General features: G+C 46.0%; 1 protein-coding gene across 1 annotated transcript in view; it reads left to right on the top strand.

Annotated features, from left to right (window-relative positions):
• The window catches only part of OSMR (oncostatin M receptor), a 35472-nt gene extending 14508 nt beyond the window's left edge, over nucleotides 1–20964 (top strand). The window contains exons 7-17 of the mRNA XM_077763469.1: nucleotides 3305–3447; nucleotides 3793–3946; nucleotides 7120–7196; nucleotides 9088–9310; nucleotides 11739–11918; nucleotides 12948–13052; nucleotides 14437–14610; nucleotides 15174–15341; nucleotides 18161–18242; nucleotides 18987–19059; nucleotides 19443–20964. Coding sequence (XP_077619595.1) covers nucleotides 3305–3447; nucleotides 3793–3946; nucleotides 7120–7196; nucleotides 9088–9310; nucleotides 11739–11918; nucleotides 12948–13052; nucleotides 14437–14610; nucleotides 15174–15341; nucleotides 18161–18242; nucleotides 18987–19059; nucleotides 19443–19967 — 1904 coding nt within the window. The 3' untranslated portion in view covers nucleotides 19968–20964. The remainder of the gene's footprint in view (nucleotides 1–3304; nucleotides 3448–3792; nucleotides 3947–7119; nucleotides 7197–9087; nucleotides 9311–11738; nucleotides 11919–12947; nucleotides 13053–14436; nucleotides 14611–15173; nucleotides 15342–18160; nucleotides 18243–18986; nucleotides 19060–19442) is intronic.
• Nucleotides 20965–21577: the final 613 nt, after the last annotated feature.

Genomic DNA, 21577 nt, shown 5'->3' with positions numbered 1-21577 from the left:
AAGTGGACATTGTAATCTATATCTCTTGTTGATGCCACACTTCACAGATGCACACATGGCCCCTGGTCCCCTATGATTCGTTTTGGTACTGTAATAAGCACCTGTATGCCTACTACTCACCTTTAGATTAGAATTCTAACAATAACTCACTTCGTCTCCTGCCCCACAGCCCTCCACCCTGCTGCTCCACCAAGATGATTTAAATTGCACATGCACACGTGCATGTATGGGAATACGTATTCTCACTTATAATGTAATCCTAAAAATACTATATTTTTATTTTGTTTGGTTTTAATGTACATAAAAGACATTGAGCTGTATGTAGTAACTTAATAATTACTATTTATATAATATTAAATTGCTAACATTGACCCATATTATTGAGTGTTGTCATAATCTGTTGATTTTCACTGCCGTAAAGTATTTCATTGTGTAAGTATATGGTATTTTGTCCAGGCATCTCCTTTGATGGTTTTTCAGGTTATATCAAGGTTTGTGCTCTTGGGTATGGTGTTCATATGAGCATTATGTATGTAGGACTTAGCTACAGTTGTTTCTCCTGAGTGAATACCTAAGAGTAGGATTCGTGGGGACATAGGCAATTGAATGTGCCTATAATAATAATAATGCCAAATGATTTCCCAAAGTGGCTGTACCAATTATAACTCTGCCCTTGAACTCACGTAGTCTCTCCATGGTGTTCTGGTCACCCTTTTCATTTTTGTCAGCTTAATGGGTACACCGTGGCATTTTGTGGGAGTTTTGATCTACACATCCCTAAAATTGAGTATCTCTTCCTATGTTTTGACTACATGTTTTCTCTTTTATGAAATGCAGAATCTTTACACATGTTGTTCACTCTTCCTGGAATGTTCTTCCTTCCTCTTTCATCTTCTTAATTTCTACACATCTTTTAGATTTTCGCTTCATCACCTCTCAGTCAGCCAGATAATTACAGAGTGCCTCTAGTGTGGCAGGCACTGGGGACCCGACAGTGAACAACTGGATAACTGCCCCTTGTGAGCTTGGCTGCTAGTGTGTGTAGGGGGAGGGGTTGAGAGCAGGGAGTGGAGACATAGAGTAAACACAGCGTATTTCAAGTTCTGACTGATCTGTGCTATGGAGAAGGTAAAATTCAGGTTTAGGGGAGATAATGGCTGGTTCAGTTAGGATGAGGGAGTCAAAGAAAGAAAGAAGCAGAAGATATCTAGGGGAAGAGCATTTGAAGCAAAAAGAATAGGGATTGAAAAGGTCATGGGATAAGACCAAACTCTGGGTGGCTTGAGAGACAGAAAGAACGTCCTTGTGCCCATACAGAGAGGAAGGAGATTTGGGGGGCAGGCAGTGTGCTGGTCATGTGACAGCTGTGGAAATGGGTGGTCTTACTGAGTTATGTTGGAAGGGGTTCATCAGGACAGATCCATGATGTGACTCACGCTGTGGGAACAGATCACTCAGGCCAGACCGTCCGGGTGAGGGTGGAGATGGAGTGCTGGTTAGGAAGCCGCTGTAGTCATCAGGCAGACTCTGGACCAGATGGCGTGATGAAGTTGGTGGGGAAGTGGTCATATTGTGAATTCATTTTGGGATAGAGGTGGTAGGGCTTACTTAGGGAAGCCATGTGCCTGATAAGGAGAAGAGGAATTTAAGATGATTCCTTAGAATGATTCTGAGGGTTTTGGCCTGAACAGTTGGGCCGGTATTGGAACTGTTCCCTGAAATGGGGAGGGTATTGGGGAAGAGCAGCTCGGGCAGAAGCACGGAGTTCCATTGTAGCCAGGTCAGGGCTGAGGTGTCTTTCAGATGTCTCCACGGAGATGTTGAGGAGACAGATGGATATAGAGTTTGGAGCGTGCGGAGGAAGTCTGAGATGGAGAGTTAGGCTTGTGAGTGAGTCATCAGCCTGTTGATAGGAACCAAAAAGGAGATAAAAAATGAAAGCTCAGGATAGGGACTTCTAGGATCTCCATCTTCGAGGTCAAAAACTCCTTTTACACATTCACTGCTGTGACCCCACTTTCAATATTATGTTTATTGTGTGGCTGTCAATACATGGTTGCTCCTTGGGTGCACTTTGAAGGCAAGGACCATGCCTGGTTTTGTTTTCCCTCCCATCTGACAGTTTCTGTTTTTATCGGTATGTTGGGACTATTTATATTTAACATAATTATTGATAGGGTTGGACTCAATCCTACCATTCTATTATTTATTTTCTATTTGTTCCCTCTGTTTTTTGTTCCTCTCATCTTCCCATCCTGCCCTCTTTGGATTATTTGAATACTTTTTTAGTATTCCACTTCAATTTATCTATCTATGGGTTTTTGCCTACATCTCTTTGTATTCCTTTTTCTCACCCTCTGGAGATTACAATATGTTGCTAATCTTTCACAAGAGTTAGTATATCCCACTTTAAGTAAAGCATAGAAGCTCTACAACCACATGTCTTCCTTTACCCTCTCACTGACGATGCTGCAATACTTGAACTTCTGGTCTTCTCCAACCTGCCTGCTGCTGTCTGCCTTTCAGAGTTCTCAAATCGAATATTCGAGAATGCTCCATGCATTTCACTGAGAATATTTGAGAATGCTCGGGCACTGTATTTAACTGGATTCATGGTTTAGATGAGATGGGAGGTGCTTACTTCATTTTTCCAAGACCTGAACTCATCAGGTCAGTTTTTCATTTCAGATATTGTATTTGTTGGCTTCAGAATTTCCATTTGATTCTTTTTTTAAAAATTAGTTTCTATTTCTCTGCCGAGAAGTGTTTTTCTTCTATTCATTTCAAATGTGTTTACTTTTATGTCACGGATCTGTCCTAAAGTCTGTACTAATTGCAACCTTTCAGGTGGGTCATCATGAAGTTGGCATCCATTGGTTTTCTTTTCCCTTGGAAATTGGTGACATGTTCTGGAGTTTTGTAGGTAGAATAATTTTAGGTTGTACCTTTGATATTATTGATGTTATTTTGTTTAGACTTGGGGTTCTGTTATATTCTCCCCATGAGCCACTTCTCCATGTTTTGATTCTCCTTCATAATCTGCCTGCTTTTGTTTAACTTTAGGAGTCCTCAATAGTTTCTTTTCATGTTTGTTCAGAGTTTCTAATATAATTGGTGAGAGAGAAAGGCTATAATTGGCTTAACTCCATCTGGGCTCTAAGTCTGGTTTTGTTGCCATTCTTTCGAAACTAAACAAAACTAAATAAGTAAATGAAGAAATGCACTGCCTATTTACCAAAGTCTTTGGATTTATGCTTGAATTTCTTTAAATCTTGTTTCCTTTTTTTCTTTATTTTTTTGGCAGTTCACCCATTGGCTCCCTTTAACGTAGTCTTTAAAAATGTAAGCACCACAAATGCCACCATGGCCTGGAGGATCCACTCTGTCGGGAATTATTCCACACTGTTGTGTCAGGTTGAAGTCTGTGGTGAAGGAAAAGTGATACAAGTAAGAATACTGCTTAATTTCTTATTTTCAAAAATCTCTTTATGTCCTGAACAGAGAGACTAACAAATAAAATGTCTTTAAAACCTTATTTCTGTGTGGGTTCAAATGGTATGGATCATCTGTTTACAAACAGTCATGAAATGAATCACAGACTTTAGCATCGGGCAGAAGGCCTTCAAGATTTTGTTTTTCACAAAGAAGTAGTCATAGCCCACATCAGAACGTACCATGCTGTGATTTGACTTAAAATGAACTCCTGTCGTCTTTCTTCTTTATTCCTGTTTTCTTTTTTCCATTCATTTCATTGATTTTCTTCTTTTCCTTCCTCCCTTCCTTTCTTTGAAGAAGCAGAATGTTTCCGTCAAGGTGAATGGCGAGCACTTGGTAAAGAATCTGGAGCCCTACACAGAATACGCGGCCCAAGTGCGCTGTGCGTATGCCAGCCACTTCTGGAGATGGAGTGAATGGACTCGTCACAACTTTACCACGGCTGAAGCTGGTATGTTCCGTTCCCTGCTCTTTAACTCAAGTATCTAAACTGACTCATGAAGGATGGGTTGGTTTCCCCAAGTGCTTTCAATTGTACCAAAAACTAAGGGGAAAACAGTACAACAGAGGCTGAATATCATATTTTTGTGTGGTTGTTTTGTTGTGTTTATTTTTTTTTTTAGAGAGAATGCATGTGAGCAGGAGCAGGGGAGGGGCAGAGGGAGACGAGAGAATCTTAAGCAGGCTCCACAGCCAGTGAGGAGACTGATTTGGGGCTTGATCCCGCGGCCTGGGATTGTGACCCGAGCCGAAATCAAGAGTCGGACACTTAATGGACTGAGCCACCAAGGTGCCCCTGAATACCATCTTTTAAAAAGAGAGCTGAGTTAAATGCTTGGTGAGATGTGAATGGGAAGACATCCACCTCAAACAGTGGTCATTCAGCATTATTTCTTTTGTGTACTTTCTCTCTCATCTTTGATTTTGCCAAAATGGTTTATAAGCTTCTGGCGTTGCTGGATTCCCATTGGTTTCTGGGGCTGTGTAAATTAGTATGGACTTTTAAATTAAGGACTGTGGACACAGAGTAGTGTTGGTGCCATGGAAGGCATTGATCTCATACTAAACAGCAGCACACTATGAGCGCTCCCCCTCACTGCTGCAGTGGGAGGCTCCTCACTGCTGACGAAACAGCAGCTTTTTCTGACAAATAACTATGTCTTTCAGGCCAAATAGGCCTCAGGAGACTGGCCGGCCCAGCCCTGCTTTCCTGTCCTCCCAACTCAAAATAATAAATTACTAATATTGACCAGTTTACAGATGAGGCAACTTGGGCGCATAGATTGGAGAGACTCGCCTATTTGCACAGTTCATGAATGGCAGAGGCATAACCACGATAATTATTATTGTCGCAGCTAACACTGGGTGTCAGGCAGCTTGAGGCGCTTGCCGTGTCTTTCCCTTTTCCCTCTGCACAGCATGCAGAAGGCGCTCTGAGTAATTATCCTCACTTCCTAGATGAGGACAGGATGCACAGAGAAGATAAGTGATTTAATTGGCTTAGGCCATAAGTGACAGAGCTGTTGACTGTGACCCACTCCCAGGCCGCCTGACTCCAGAACTCCACCCTTAACCAGAACTGGATTCTGTGTGTTTTGTCTCTCTATGTTGTTATTACAGCCTTGAGATCTTGTTCATTCAGGTCCTGGTTCTTTTGCTGCCAAAGGAAGGATTTTATGTATTTATTTGATTCCCTTTTATATTCATGTATGTAGGCTGGCAGGGCCATTTCTGTGTATCCTCATGAGAACCATTTTATTTTATTTTATTGTTAAGTTTGTTTATTTTGAAAGAGAGAAAGAAAACAAGTGCACACGCTTGCACAAGTGGGGGAAGGGCAGAGAGAGAGGGAGAGAGAGAGAATCCCAAGAAGGCTTCACATTGTCAGCGCAGAGCCCTATATGGGCTCTGGATCCCATGAACCTTGAGATCATGACCTGAATGGAAACCAAGAGTCGGAAGCTCAACCGACTGAGCCACCAGGCACTGCCCCATGAGGACCATTTTGAAGCAGTGACTCGAGCTCAGGGGTGACAAGGACAGCTGATCGGACACTACACAGGGGTTGGTCACTAGCTGTGCTCAGCGGGCTTCCTCTCCTTGTCTGGCATTCCTGCCCAGCCTCCCCCAGCCCTCCCCCACCGGGGCACAGACCCCTCGAGAATCTGCCGCAGAGAGCCCTGTGCCTGACAATAATGTTGTATACTCCCTGGTTATGTTTTATTGCAGAATTTTTACTCTAATGTTACTGGTTAGCTTTGGGGTTGTTTTTGTTTTTGTTTTTGGAAGTTTATTCCAACGCTATAACTAAAATTAAGTGCAAAAGGGAAATAGCAAACGGGTAGAGTTTTTAGTAAACTGTATAGACTTTTAGGTTATAGTACCATAAATTTGAAAATAATTAATGTTGCTTTTGATGATCACAGGAAAATGAGATGAATTTACTGGTGATGAGTCTATAGATTTTTTTTTTACCTCTGATAACACTTTGCTTGATGCTGGAAAAGTCGACGCTTGTGTGCATTGTAACCATACTTGAGTAGGATTGTAGGGAGCAGACTTAAATGTCACCTGGGTAGAGACTGTGACACAGATATAGAGCCCTGTCCACTGGGCTGTGGGCGCTGTGCTGACAAGGACTAATTTATAAACCAGCTGAAGATTTTGCATTAAGCTTAGAGCCTCATGTTGTTTCTGAGTATTTCGATAAGTTATTGATTTAATATTGGCTTCTTCAGTGGCCTATTTAGCAAATTGAAATCTACTTCAGCACATTTTTTTTAAATATATGGTCATCTTTAAATTGAGGAGAAAGTGTCAGCCACTAAAAAAGGACTTAAATTTCAGTTATTAAGGGCATTAAATTATATTTTTATAAAACGGCTAAATCTTCATGTATTATATCCCAAAACAGTTCTTCCTGCATGGGAATGTTTGGAATCAAATCACTTGTCCTGCAGTTTGTTGGAGGTAAAGACAAGCCTTCACACTTTTGCAGAACAATGTAGTAAGGGCAGTGAACAGGTGCCCTGAGGCCGATGGGCAGGCAGTCGACACTGCAAGCAGGCTGGGAGCTGGGGGAGAAAGCAGCATGGGGAGGCGGGGGACGTGGCCTGTCCAGTGGAGGGAGATCGAGGAGGGGTGCCCAGGCTGTGACCCGGCAAGAAGACCAGCCAATGTGAAATCTTGAAGACATGGGAGGCCCCCAGGGCTGTCCACTAGCGCCTCCATTACAACCTTGCAAAGGAAGCAAGGAAGTAGCAATGGTCTGCCACTCCTAGAAATTCAACAAATAAGAAATTTACCCTACTAACCTCCTATAGTTGGTCTAACTGATGAATGGTTCCAAAATTTTCCAGTGGCTTCCAGAAGCCCAGGCCCGATGTTCATAAGAGCTTTCAGTTTGATGCAGCAGATGTTTTGTAAGGCACCTACTATGTGCACTTAGGAGTGAACAATGTGGTCCTGGTCAAGTGGGTGGAAGTCACAGAGAGTGAAAGAGTGAGACACCAGTCTCAGTCAGGACAGGTCATCATTGCCTCATTTGACCAGAGTAGAAAAAGGTTGAATATGTTGTTTTCTGTACATATCATGACCCGTGATCTTTTCTTTGGTTAATTTCAGCTCCCTCAGAAGCTCCTGATGTCTGGAGAAATGTGAAGTCAATGCAGGGACATTGTGTTGTGACTTTATTCTGGAAGGTAAGAGGCACATATCCCACAGGACACATTTGCTTGGCACTGCCTTTCAGGGGGACACTGGCTGCTGGTGCAGTGTTCTGGCTGGGAGCGACCCTAACCAGAGTCCAGCAGGACGTCTTCGGCAGTGGAGGAATCCCCTCCCCGCCGGTCTCCCTAATGCTCAGACTGCCTCCTCCTGGAAGCAGGACGCTCGGATGGCAGGTTCTGATTGCCAGCACCTGTATCTCTGTGACTTCTGTCCAGCCTTGCTCTCACTTTTGCAGGGCCCAGGGCACAAGTATAAGTGGAGAAGCAAATACTATATTTAAAAGCTATGACTATTTACATAATGGTCCTTACATATAGGAGTGAAGGGTCCAGCTAAAAAATCTTTAAATGTATTTTGATAGAAAAGCAAAATAAAATCTATTTCGTCACTCTGCCGTGTCTTTTAAGGCCTCCATGGCAACCTGGAAGTCCAGGCTTGTGTCTGAAACTCCCTGATTCCTCAGGTCATGTTTTCGTACCAAACGTGACCATGCCTGAAGGCTTGGCCCCCAGCTGTGGCCCACCTGGTTCTTCTTCTCACCTCCACGCTGGCTGTCCCCACGTGGAGTCCTGGCACTCACACGTGGGCAGGGAATTGTCTTAGACCTGCAGGATGGGCAGGCTCAGGACACAACTGCACAGGGAAAGATGGCTGGAGGGGGAAGGGAGGCCAGGGGCCAGACCCCTCCTGCCCAGGTCTGCTCATCTTCTCCAGGCCGCAGAAGCCCCTTCATCTCCTGACTTGGCCACCCTTCTGTGGACACAACAGGCTCTTGAGGAGCTCAGAGAGTCCTGTTCTGTACCCAGCCTGAGTTACCGCAGAGTACCTGATTTCAAGCTTGCGTTAGACTGTTATTTTCNGTCTCCCTAATGCTCAGACTGCCTCCTCCTGGAAGCAGGACGCTCGGATGGCAGGTTCTGATTGCCAGCACCTGTATCTCTGTGACTTCTGTCCAGCCTTGCTCTCACTTTTGCAGGGCCCAGGGCACAAGTATAAGTGGAGAAGCAAATACTATATTTAAAAGCTATGACTATTTACATAATGGTCCTTACATATAGGAGTGAAGGGTCCAGCTAAAAAATCTTTAAATGTATTTTGATAGAAAAGCAAAATAAAATCTATTTCGTCACTCTGCCGTGTCTTTTAAGGCCTCCATGGCAACCTGGAAGTCCAGGCTTGTGTCTGAAACTCCCTGATTCCTCAGGTCATGTTTTCGTACCAAACGTGACCATGCCTGAAGGCTTGGCCCCCAGCTGTGGCCCACCTGGTTCTTCTTCTCACCTCCACGCTGGCTGTCCCCACGTGGAGTCCTGGCACTCACACGTGGGCAGGGAATTGTCTTAGACCTGCAGGATGGGCAGGCTCAGGACACAACTGCACAGGGAAAGATGGCTGGAGGGGGAAGGGAGGCCAGGGGCCAGACCCCTCCTGCCCGGGTCTGCTCATCTTCTCCAGGCCGCAGAAGCCCCTTCATCTCCTGACTTGGCCACCCTTCTGTGGACACAACAGGCTCTTGAGGAGCTCAGAGAGTCCTGTTCTGTACCCAGCCTGAGTTACCGCAGAGTACCTGATTTCAAGCTTGCGTTAGACTGTTATTTTCTCTATTGAACTGTTTTTTAACTTGCTGCTGCTGCTGCTGCCTTGCGTGTGTGTGTGTGTGTGTGTGTGTGTGTGGTGTGTGTGTGTGTGTGTGTGTGTGTGTGTGTGTGTGTAAGGCAATCCAGGGCCAGAAAATATGAAAAGGGACTCGAACTCACAGAACTATGAAGAACTGTGAAATCATGACCTGAGCCAAAATTAAGACTCAGCCGCTTAACTGACTAAGCCACCCATTTTGAAATGATTATCCATATTTTCTTTCAGCCACTATCAAAATTGCAGGCCAATGGGAAGATTCTGTTCTATAATGTAGTTCTAGAACATCTAGATGGACCATCCACCTTGAAGCTCCTCTCCATTCCTGCCCCGGCCAATGGCACAGAACTAATCCTTGACCAGTGTTCTTACGAGATCCACGTCACCGCTAATAACAGTGTGGGCTCGTCCCCTGCTTCGGTCATCATGGTGTCCAGAGACCCCGGAAGCAGTGAGTCTTGTTTTTATTCTGTGGGGCAGACGACGTTATTAAGTAGCGACAGACCGACTGGAAAGTCAGTAACCTGGGGGGACAAAGCGTCTAGCCGCTAAATACTGTTAGTCTTCTTCTTCTGGTCCAAGCGCGGCTGTGTGTTTCCCGGAACGGCCCTGCTCAGTGTGGGGAGAGTGACAGTTCAGCCACAGCTCAGGACATTGCTGCCCTGGGATTCTCCAACAAATTCAGACAGTTACTCACATTTACTCAAGTAAATGAACAACAGTAAGCAGTCGTGGCTGAGAGCTGGGGTTGGTGTACACGTGCTTTGTGGCTTATGAAAGTGCAGGTCGCGCTTATTGTAAGATATTTTGTCAGTTCTGGTCACCCAGAAAGAGCCCATGAGCATTGCCAGAGGTGAGGAGAACTGACTGGCATCATCTTTCCAGAAGGCTTTGCTGAGGCTATAGAATGAAAGATGGTAACGGGCTCATTCCTTAGCCTGTGAGAGGTGGAGATTACCCTACCTGGACAGTCAGTAGCGATATTAATTACCTTCTTGAGACAGCTGTAAAGAGAGGTTGGATACACGCCCCCCACCACCACCACAACACACACATGCACAATAATGTAGGAGACAATGCACGCTTCGCCAGTACGTAACGGACACCGTGTACTCGTTTGTGCACCTGTGGGTAATGCCATTCTTCATCTCCCGCTGTGACACTTTCAGGTCCTGTTCGTGGGGCTATGGCATGTTGTATTATATCTGTCATTCAAGTTAGGCTTAAATTTGGGTTAAGAAGGCTAGACAAGAGAGAAGCGTTGTTTGGTTTTATTTTATTTATTTTTAAAGAATGATCCAGTGTGTCACGTAAGAAAGAGAAATTAGGATTGTGGCGGAGAAGAAAAACTAAGGAGTTACTTGAGATGAGCTTTGTTTATCAAGAACTGCTTTGGAGAAGGACGTGACAAGTTGTATTCTGTCTTCCTTAGGACAAAAGCAGGAAGAGTGGGCATTTCATTTACCCTGGGGTTGCTGATAGATAGAGGAATACTGACTGCCTTGAATGAGGCCCAGTCCAAACAACACTACTGAGCACTGTCATCTGTTTGGGGGTCTTCTCTATCTGTGGGTTCTTAGCGAACCTTCCTTCCTCATCTCCTGCTCTCAGACCTCCATGCCTTACCCTGTGAAGCTGTATCCAGCCCTCCTTAAGTGGCCCACATTCTTTTTTTTTAATTTTTGAAATATTTATTTATATTTGAGAGAGAGGGAGAGACAGTGCATGAGTGGGGGAGCTGGTGCAGGCTCTAGGCTCTGAGCTGTCAGCACAGAGCCCAATACGGGGCCTGAACCCATGAGCTGTGGGATCAAAACCCGAGCCAAAGTCAGACACTCAGCCGACTGAGCCACCCACGTACCCCAGTGGTCCACATTCTGAAATCACTTCAGTGGATGAGGTCATCAATGTGCTATGAGGCCCCCCTCTCCCTGCCCCTCCCCCTCCTGTGGGCTCTGTTTCTCTCTCTTTCTCTCTCTCTCTCTCTCTCTCACTTGNCTCTCTCTCTCTCTCTCAGAAATAAATAAAACATTTAAAAAAAATTAAAAATCTTAAACCTCTTCATAGCTCAAGGGTCACAACACAAGCTTTGGAGGCTGGATTTGTCCTAATGGCAGTAGTTTGCTGACTCTGGTTTTAGGGGCTGACGTCTGTTCGGGTCTCAGAAGANAGTGACAGACCTGGGGTCAGCCAATTTTTCGGGTAAAGGGGAAGATAGTAAATATTTCAGTTCACAGACTATACTGCCTCTGTTCTGTAGTCTGTATTCTTTGCTTTTGGCCACTCTTTAAAAAACTTAAATCACAGGGCACCTGGGTGGCTCAGTCAGTTAAGCATCCAACTTTGGCTCAGGTCATGATCTTGCGGTTCATTGGTTCGAGCCCCACATGGGACTCTGTGCTGACAGCTCAGAGCCTGGAGCCTGTTTCAGATTCTGTGTCTCCCTCTCTCTGCCCATCCACTGCTCTCTCTCTCTCTCTCTCTCTCTCTCTCTCAGAAATAAATAAAACATTTAAAAAAAATTAAAAATCTTAAACCTCTTCATAGCTCAAGGGTCACAACACAAGCTTTGGAGGCTGGATTTGTCCTAATGGCAGTAGTTTGCTGACTCTGGTTTTAGGGGCTGACGTCTGTTCGGGTCTCAGAAGATTAGAACCAGAGGTATCGTAAGGGCAGGTGTGAATACTTGCTGGGAAGTGAGGGGCAGAAAATCACCCCTGAAAACATCACCCCACCCCTAAGCTTTCTTAGCCACTGAAGTGGTAGGGCCCCTAAATGTCAGAGACAGTACACGTTCAAGTCTATCTTCGTCTTTAAACACTTTTTTGAAAACGTACGATGAATCCCCTCTGAAGCCTGGCTGTATTTGTGATGTACAGAAGATGTTGGAGAAGAAAGAGTTAAAGGCACAAAGCGCGGATTCGCTCTGTCTTGGAAACCCCAGCCCAGAGGCGTCACAGGCTACGTTGTGGAGTGGTGCCAGTGCCCTGGGGACCCGCTCTGTGATCTCCGGTGGAAGAGCCTGGGTCCCAATGCCACAAGCACACTTGTCAGCTCAGGTAGGAAGAGCCCTCCGTATCACCCTCCTGTCCCACGCGCCTTGCAGCGAGCTCAGCAAGGACCTCCGGACCACCTCACGGATACTTGGTCCCAAACTAGTAATTTTGAGGTGGTGAAGCAGGCGTGGGTGCTATGAGTTTAGTTTTGCAATGATGTGGTCTAAGATTTGGTCTTAAATCTCCTTTCACAGGGACTGTCTGGACCTAAGGCAGGGGTAGGTTTTCGTGATTTTATGAATTTGTGCCTTGAAATCAGTGCTCTCAAATGCATGGCAGAGGGACATTATAACCCTCCCTGTCTAAAGACGTGTATGGATTTGGGAGACATTTAGGACATAGCGTAGGAGTAAGTCGTCAGCTGCTTCACTTGGAGTGGAAAATATAGAACTTTCTCTCTTACCTCCATACTGGAGTTGTAATTTCAAGATTGCTCGGTCAGTGAAGTCAGAGAAGCCCCAGGTTGCTGCTGGAATAGAGGGTCAGTAGCGCCATCTGCTGGGCTCAAGATAAAGCTGTGGAGATTGTGGGTATCCAGAGGGTGACGGAGGCCAGGGAGGAAATGAGGCTGCCCTTGGTGTCAGTGGCATGGCGGGTGCTGAAGGGGGATTGCAGAGGTGTGGGTGGGAGGGGAAAGCAAGGAAGTGCAAGCCAAGCCTTCCAGATGCTCANGGGGGGGGCGGGGGGGATGGAGAGAAAAGACAAGTTGCTGCAGGGGACTGGAGTCAGAAGAGACTTTAAAATGGGTTTCTGTGCGTGACTGAATTCTGCACCCAATTTCATGCACGTGGACTAGATTGTGTTTGAGAGCACTTGTTGGAGAGAATGGTGTAGACACGGCTTCCTCAGGCCTAGCTGAAGACAGCGGACCCAAAGGCCAGCGAAGTGGGGAGGACCATGGAGGTGAAGTGCAGAAATCCCAAGGAGGAAGCCGTTTAGGAGACACCAATTCGTTTTTCATTCTGTTTCTTTGCAGGAATAAAGAGAATGTCACTTTGTGTTACTGAAAATCTGTTGACCTTTCTTCCCTAGATGCGTTTACACCAGGGGTCCGATACAACTTCAGAATTTATGCAATTTCTACAGAAAGGATTCCTTATTTATTAGAGAGAAAAACAGGATACTCTCAGGAACTGGGTAAGTTTACAGCCCTTGATGCGTCCGTGGGCAGACTTGAGAACAATCCAAAGATCCGAGCTGTGGGTTTAGGAATATTTCAACACCTTTCCCAATTTTCAGTGCCCCACGTATTCTGGTGATTGGATTTTAAAAAATAATTTTAATCATAAACTCTGAACCATTTTCACTAAAGACAGTGTATGCAAAAGAAGAAGACACGCTCGTTGCTAACTGTGCCACCCCAGAAAACAGATACCCAGAGTTAATACTTGATGTATATCCAGGTATTCCTCTCCCTGTACAGATAAACATTTTTAAGGAAAAATGGGACTTTATACAGTTTACAAAGTGCTTTTTTGACTCATGTCACTAAATATTATGTAACTATGTCATTGCAAAGTAATTAATTGTTCCCATCTGTCAAATCACCTGTCATCGGACATTTAGGATTACAGTGTTTTTCAGCTATAAACTATGAAGTTCACCTTCGGTTGTCTTTCTGTCTGCACTGCTCAGTGTCTTTCACCCTTCACCCCATCTCTTACACCCCGAGTCACCATCATTGTAGTGAAAGCTTTGTCTACATCCACAGTAATGGTTTTTAAATGAAGTCTTAGAGGTAGAATGCTTGAGTCAAAGGATTGAACTTACATAGTTTCTCATTTCTTTTACCATTTTTAAGACTTGTGACACATACTGAGAAATCACCCCCCAGAAATTTTACTGTGATTCCACGAGCCACGTGGAAGGCAGTTTCTCTCCCACTGAAATCCGGGCACTGGGGACCTCCCCTGTCTTGCTCCAATCCACTCACCTCTTCCCACACCTCCGTGTGTGGGGGAGGGGCTGAGACTGCGCGATGGTGTGTCGTTGGTACGTGTGTCTCCGTGCACAGACCGGGTATGCACATGCCTGCTTGTGAAATGGGCTCAGGAAGCCTTCAGACTAAACACTCCTGGCTCGTTTCAGTGATGCTTGGAGAGCTTGGCACTAGTCACTCTGGGCACTAGAGTCCCTCAGAGAGCCCAGTCTGTTCCCTGGCAGGGTCTTCCGTCCAGCACCGCTTAGAATCCAAGAGCAGAATGAAGTCTAAGAAAGCCTTTGTTCTCTTCTTTGCTGTGTGACCTTGTGCGAGCCGTTAAGTCTCTCTGGCCGTCCGTGTCTTCATCTGTGAAAGGCAAGACTCAGACGGGAAGATGGTTGGTTCACCTCCTTCCCAGCCTCACAAACGATGTCAGGGCATAAATCCCCCTGAGACTTACGCCCTGAAAAGTCCCGACCCGTGGGAGGAAACTGCTGAATGAGGCACGTGAGTGCCTGCTGTGGCCCTGCTTTTAGTTTACGTGAGCGCGCTGAGAACGTTTCCAAGGGATGACTCTTCCTACCCAATCTCCTTCCCCAGCTCCTTCCGACAACCCTCAGGTGCTCACGAGTAACCTGACCGCCTCCTCCTTTACTCTGAGCTGGAAGGATTATCCCGCCGAGTCGCAACCCGGTTTTGTACAAGGATACTCCCTCTATCTGAAGTCCAAGGCTCCGCAGTGCCTCCCGGGATCGGAGAAGGCTGTTCTTCCAGGTGACTCGTTTGTTTGGGTCTTTTCCTCGTTCAAGGCTTCATGCTCTCTTTGGAACCCTCAGAAAGGCGGCCGCGTCTGGCCCTGGCCCGGCCGAATCCTGTTCTTGCATGCTTTCACGATCCAGAGTGTTCTTCAGCAAATCAGTGGGCAAGATGGCAGGGGTCAGTATTGTAACGTAATTAAAACAAAGTGCCTGGGATTTTTAGAAGCATTTAAAATGCCATCAGCTCCTTAAGAAAACCTGCCAGTTAAGGGACTTCATCGCTGAGTCCTTTTTCTTTTTTTCCTTTAAAGGTTAAAGGCTATTACAGTATATTTTCAAGCCTCTCTCCAGCTCTGTCGCTCCCAGACCTGTGTGCTCCCCCGGGCTCACCAGCTTTTCGGGCCATGTGTTCAAGATTTTACCAATGACCCAGAGTGACGAAACAATTTAATTTTTGATTGGTGAAGATGTTGACGGTGCTGAGTCAACAGGAGGATTATTAGCGCCCAGCCCTGTCGTCAGATCTCTCTCGCACCTACCAATTATTTTTCTTGAAAAAAAATTTTTTTTTAATTACAGATAATTCAGTATGTTGCAAATACAAAATTGACAACCCCAAACAGAAGACATTTGTCGTGGAGAACCTACAGCCGGCGTCCTTCTATGAGTTTTTCCTCACTCCGTACACCAGTGTTGGTGAGGGCCCCCTGGGCGCTTTCACAAAGGTCACAACTCCGGACGAATACTGTGAGTTGTGGAGACCAGGAGTTTTAAACCTTTCTCCTCTGCTTCTCTCTCTCTCTCTTTCTCTAGATGGGATTCTGTTTTACAGAAATATGTCACACAGATTCCCACTCCATCCCATAGATGAGGGTGGGGCTAATCTGACTGACTGAGACCTGGAACCTTCCTCTGGCTGGTCTCAGTGGCCCTCAGCCATTCTCTGGAACCCAGTCCCAAATGGCTTGGAAATCACAGATGGCAGTTTTGTGTCTACATCGGAAGAGCCCCAGGCCCTCTGTCTGGGTGTGGGGGTGGGGGGGTGGGGGGCAGATGTTTGTCTCAGTCGAGCTGCTCTCTGCTCCAGGCTCTCTGGCTTCCCTCCGTGGCAAAGCAGCTGCTTCCTGACTTTGCATTTCTGGGGGCAGTTGAGAGAGGTGGGGTAGGGTCGACTGGGGGATCGAGCTCCTTTGAGAATCTGCTGTTTGCTGATAGGTGGGGGAAAGTGAGATAAAGAGATCCACTTTTCAACATGCTTTTGGCTTGAAAAAACGAGGAAGAGGGCAGGGAGAAGACAGGAGCCAGTGAATGGGAAATCAGAGTCTGGTGGTGAACACCGACCCCCAGTAAACAGGCAGGTGGAGGCTGGGGGGAAGGAAGAGACTGATGGAGGAAGAAGCAGAACAGCAAGTATCAAATAGTGTATCGTGGAAGGTCCCCACCGGAGGGACCTTTGAAAACACCCCTCCCTGAGAAACGGGCTGAAAGGTCAGCCTGAAGCTACCCGCAGTCCTAGGTCCTCAGAGCAGGGTCCCAGNTGCGGGCAGATAGGGGCGCTCAGGGCTGCTCACTTCTCAGCTGCAACATGGCCCCAGGTTTCCAAGTTGAAGGTCAGAACTCTCAGATTAAGATTTCAGTCAATGGTTTATATTATTTGAGCACTCTTGCTGTTTTAGGGTAAATTTTAAAAAACTTTAATTTATATTCAGGCTGTTTTTATTCCAGCTTTGGTATTTATTTAGCTGGTAGAGGTGTGTGTGTGTACACATATATAATACAAATAACTATCTTTATCTCAAGTATATTTTCTAGATTTCATTTATCTCCCTTATTCGTGATAAACCTCCTTAGCCTTGGCTATGACTCTTTATTGATTTATTGATTATTATTAAAAGGAAAATAAATGGCTGCATAATTGCAGCCGTGAGAATGATATTCTGCAGTTACAAAAATAATATGGGCGAATCTCACGAATGCAGTGCAGAGCAGAGCAACAGAAGCCAGACCTGCCCCTTGCTGTGGGATTCCGCCACAGAAAGAGGCAACAGCCATGTGTGTTATTAAAAGATGAGATAATAGTAACCTTGGGAGGAGGCGGGGGGGTGGAGGGGGGATGATGATTGGATGGGGACCCCAGAAGGGCTTTCTGGGGAGCTGATAATGTTCTTTTCCTTGCTCTAGGTCCTGGTCACATGGCTGTTGTCACTTGTGAAACTCCATTGAGCTGTATATGAGCACTTTTCTGAATGCATTTCAGTAAAAAGTTCAGCAAAACCAGTCTGAAACTGGGAAACTACCATGGCTAGGCCCCCAGGCTTGTTCTTAAAGAAGTTATAAGTCTGTAACTTAACCGAATCTTAAAACCAGTTATAGGAGTCAAAAGCACTGAGTTGAGAGCAAAGTATTCTTTAGTGGAGTTAGGAAGAGAGTTTCTTTCCCTTTCTGCCATCAAGTTTAACTTTAAGCCACTTGTTGAGGTGTTTGCGCCATCGTCTTACCTTTCTGTGTGTCCTTTTCTTCAGCCCCTGTGCTGCCTCATAGCACTGGGCTGGGCAGCTACCCAGGCCCATCCTCCCTTACAAAATTCCAACATTATCCACCGTTTCCCCAGCCCCAAATCAAACCTCAGTCCTTCTGGGACAGTCAGGTGTTGTCAGGGCTGGTGAGTGGGTGGGGCATGGGGGCGGGGCAGGGAAGCAAACAGATCCAACAGAAATAGTATGTATGTGAATGACAGCCCACCAACCCCCCCCTCCATGCGATTTGCATCTGCAAAAGAGGGGGTTTACTGGCCCAATGGAATTATTATGTTGGGCTTGCAAGCAGTGGGAACAGAAAAGATGGGTATTTAAGAAAATGAAGCACCAACAAACAGCTGACCTATCTGAGGAATAAAAATGGGATAATTATCCCAGGTTAAGACACATTCTGGTCATTTTATCTGAGACTAATTAAGTGGGAGGTGCATTAGTTCTTTTCTGAAGTGTAACAAAAGCCCTCAATATCTTGGTGGCCTACACAAACAAATATTTCTGTTTATGCTCTTGGCTTGACTGTTCTCATCTGGACTCAGGCTTCTGTCAGGTTTGCGTTGGTTCTGTAGCTTCACTCTGGGGTTCAGGCTAAAAGGGCAGTGGTCGTGAGACATATTCTTCTCATGGTCAATCACAGGGGCCCAGGAGGGCAAGGCAAACTGCAAGTGCACCTACAGCAGCTACTGGTATTACAGCTACCACCAGCCCACTGGCCAAACCTAATCACATGCCTGAGCCCCAAGTCAAGGGACAAAAAAGTACACTCNACGGGGGGGGGGGGGGAATGAAGAATTGGGAGTCATGATCCAGTCTGTCAGAGGAGGGAACAAGTTCAAGTCAAGGTGTTGACAGCGAATGGTCCCTGTTGGTTGGGTGGTAGAACCCCACCCTCCACCCCATCAGCCAGAATTCAGATTGAATCTTGCATCATTAGACTTGAGGAACAATAACTATGTAAAATTACTCTCACACCTACTTTTGTTCCTTTGAGGAGGGAAAAGTACTCATGAAAAATTTTGTTTTCTTTTCCAGCCCATATACTGATACGTATCCTACTCCCCATGATTTTCTCCATTTTGCTCATCATGATCTTATGCTACCTGAAAAGTCAATGGTAAGTGTGCGGGGAAGTTTTTATCTAAGAAGGAAGTCAGAGAAATATCTAGAAAAGAGTTTAATAAGATAGAAATCACATTGAATAATATGAGAGAAGGTGCTACAAAGGCGAAGGACAGAGACTTAGAAGAAACTATGAAAATTTTGTTAACAATTTTGCTTTTCAGGTCAAGACATAAGGAAAACAATAGCCATTTGAAAAGATTGCAAAGCCTGCTCAATCACACTAGCTAATATTACAGTGTTTCACGTAGTGTGTGCTTGGCAGTGTCCTAAGTGATTCTAAGTACTTTACCTACAGCCCATTTAATCTCACCACCAGTAAGTACAATCATTATCTCCATGAATGGCTGAGTAGATGTAAACATAGTGGAGTTAAATAGCCTGCCCAAGGTCACAGTCCGTGATGGAGTCAGAGTTAGAACCCAGGACTCTGAGGGGGCGCCTGGGTGGCCAGTCAGTTAAGTGTTCGACTTCAGCTCAGGTCATGATCTCAGGGTTTGTGGGTTCGAGCCCCGCGTCGGGCTTTGTGCTGACACCTAGCTCAGAGCCTGGAGCCTGTTTCAGATTCTGTGTCTCCCTCTCTCTCTGACCCCCCCTGCTCACACTGCCTCTCTCTCTCTCAGAAATAAATAAAACATTAAAAACTTTTTTTGAAAAAAGAACTCAGGTCTCTGACTCTACAGTTCTCTTAACTATTCACTCTGTTGCAAAATTCAGTCTAATTTTCGCTGTTTTCTAGGATGAAGGAGAAGTGTTACCCTGACATTCCAGATCCTTACAAGAGCAGTGTTCTGTCATTAATAAAATCCAAGGTAAATGCTGGGAAATTGTATGTATACCATGTAGCTATTAAAGGCTAATCCAGGTTTAGGGCTGTAATAATACTCTTCTAGACTTCCTTAGAAGATGTGACAGAGCGACGGCCACCTCGTGTCCCATAGCTGTGAAATTTGGTTTGCAACAGCACCTCCGGTTAACTTGTGACCAGAACAAAACACACACACAACCTGAAGCCTTGAGTGCATTTCGCATACTTTATATACTCTGACACATGCGCGCACACACACATACTTTATATACTCTGACACGCGTGCACATGCATACACTTTATATACTCTGACACACATGCACACACATACTTTATCTACTCTGACACACGTGCACACACTATTTGCGTGTCTTTTGTTTGTTCCAGGAGAACCCTCGCCTAACAATAATGAATGTCAAGGACTGTGTTCCAGACGCTATTGAAGTTGTAAACAAGCAGGAAGGCACTAGGAAGTCACTCACAGACACTGAACCCGCCAAGCACTCCTACCTTTACGTCCTCCCGACAGAGAAGCGCTACCCCGGGCCAGGGCCCTGTATCTGCTTTGAGAACTTCACCTATAACCAGGCAGCTTTGGACTCTGCTGCTTGCGGCCACGTCCCAGCACCCTCTGAAGCGCAGCCAAATCAGCTGGGACTGGTGACATCATCCGAACATGTACTAAAGGCACTAGGGAAAAACTATGTCAACTCCCTGGGGGAAATCCCAGCTGGAGAGACTAATTTGAATTATGTGTCCCAGTTGGCCTCACCCCTGTGTGGAGACCAGTCCAGTCTCCCCACGAATCCACCAGAGCCAGTACTGTGTTCAGAGTATAAAATGCAAATGGCCATCCCCGTGGGTCTGGCCTCTCCTCCCTCGATTCCCCTTTTAGAGGAGGGTGAGCACTAGCACTAAAAGCCGTATACACCCAACTCATGCCTTTCTGCCATGTAGACACGAACGGGAGCATGCCGTTCTGTCACCAGATGCCTCGGCACGTAAACCCACTGAGTGGTCCCGGGGGGCATGAGACCGCTACAGATGGCTTAGCTCGGTTTCAGAGGTCAGAAGCCATGGAACTTAGCACTCCTCCGTGGAGCAGGCTTGCGTAGACACGGCAGGCTCACGGGGCCGGGCTCCCCTTGGGGCTGTGTGTTCCAGGCTCGCCTCTAGAACGGCAGGCCTGGCACTTGACACAGCGATAGACCCCACCCACTCGGCCCTGGCTGGGGTGGCTGTGGTCCCGCAAGTTCAAGTTTTAGTGAGGAAGTATTTCCATTAGGTTTTACCCCCACGTTCAGCATCTTTAGGGTAAAGGAACTAGGTTTAAGGTCTTAATAAAGGCCACAGAAGATCCGACACTAGAGCATGAATTGTCAATGTTAGTTTATTCTGGGTGTATTTAATGAAAAAAGTCACGGATGTTTGAGCGTAAAGCAGATTCTAGACTTGCCTTGAGTGGTGATGACCTGTAGCTCACAAGGCAGTTAAATGAATTCCGCCGGGGGGGCACAGCCCTTAGATGGGTAGGACCCCTGCATGACCAGGAAGACCCCACAGTGCCTTTCCGCTGAGCTTACTACAGACACGGGAAGAGCGGGACTGGCGAGCGCCCCTTACTGTAGGGATAACAGCACTCCAACTTGGTAGACGTCTTTGTCTTTGACCATGATTTTTGACAGCTACCTCAGAATAGAAACAAGAAAATGTTATTCCATTCTCATTTTCTAACTCCTCTTTTCTTTTTTTCAACTACTGCTATATATAAATGACCTGTTTTCATTTGGTACCCTTTGCGCTTTGCAGTCTGGGTCAGAAAACACCGTGTCTTCATTTATATTCCTGATATGCTAACATCCTCAATAAAGTGCGCTGGCCATGGCTTAGCCATAACTGCACAAAGCTATATACGGACTGGGAACTCTGTGTTCGCCCAGCACAGCTTTGGCTCCTCGAACCAGTATATACAAGGCCCCAGGTGCATAGTGGGCCTTCAACACATGCCCATTCCGTTCTCTTCCTTCTGCCCATCGGCGCTTTACGTTTATGTACCATGTTTCTAAGCAAGCGTGACTGGGAACTCCTCATTTGCCACGCTGGAAATGACACCACCTCTGCCTCTGGTACCAAATGTCCTGTTGTGTCGTCAGCACCGCACAGCCAAGACTGAGAGCAGAAGACCCACACCTCCAAGTAAGGCGGCTCTCAGCTGGCCTGTATGGGCCAACACGAACAGAGCTTCTGTTCAGGCTGTTCAGCCTTTTCCTTACATAGAGCTAAACCTTTCGCTGGAGAAACTGGGCATGTACTCCTAACGTCATAGAATAGGTTTTGGGGGCCGGTATTGTCATCATTTGGCCTCCTTGCTCCTTTCTCATGATGCAGTTCTAAAAATGGCAATGGCAGCGAAGACAGGTTTGTAAATAGTGTCTTCCATGTGGATTTGCTTTTAAAGATATAGCCCACAAAACCTTGAAGTCATCTTTGTCGCAAAAAGCCTTAATTAAAATATTTCATAA

The sequence above is a fragment of the Crocuta crocuta genome, unplaced genomic scaffold, assembly GCF_008692635.1.
Source record: "Crocuta crocuta isolate KB4526 unplaced genomic scaffold, BGI_CrCroc_1.0 scaffold4, whole genome shotgun sequence".
NCBI classification, from domain to species: Eukaryota; Metazoa; Chordata; class Mammalia; order Carnivora; family Hyaenidae; genus Crocuta; species Crocuta crocuta.
This window is presented reverse-complemented; position numbering and strand designations above follow the sequence as displayed.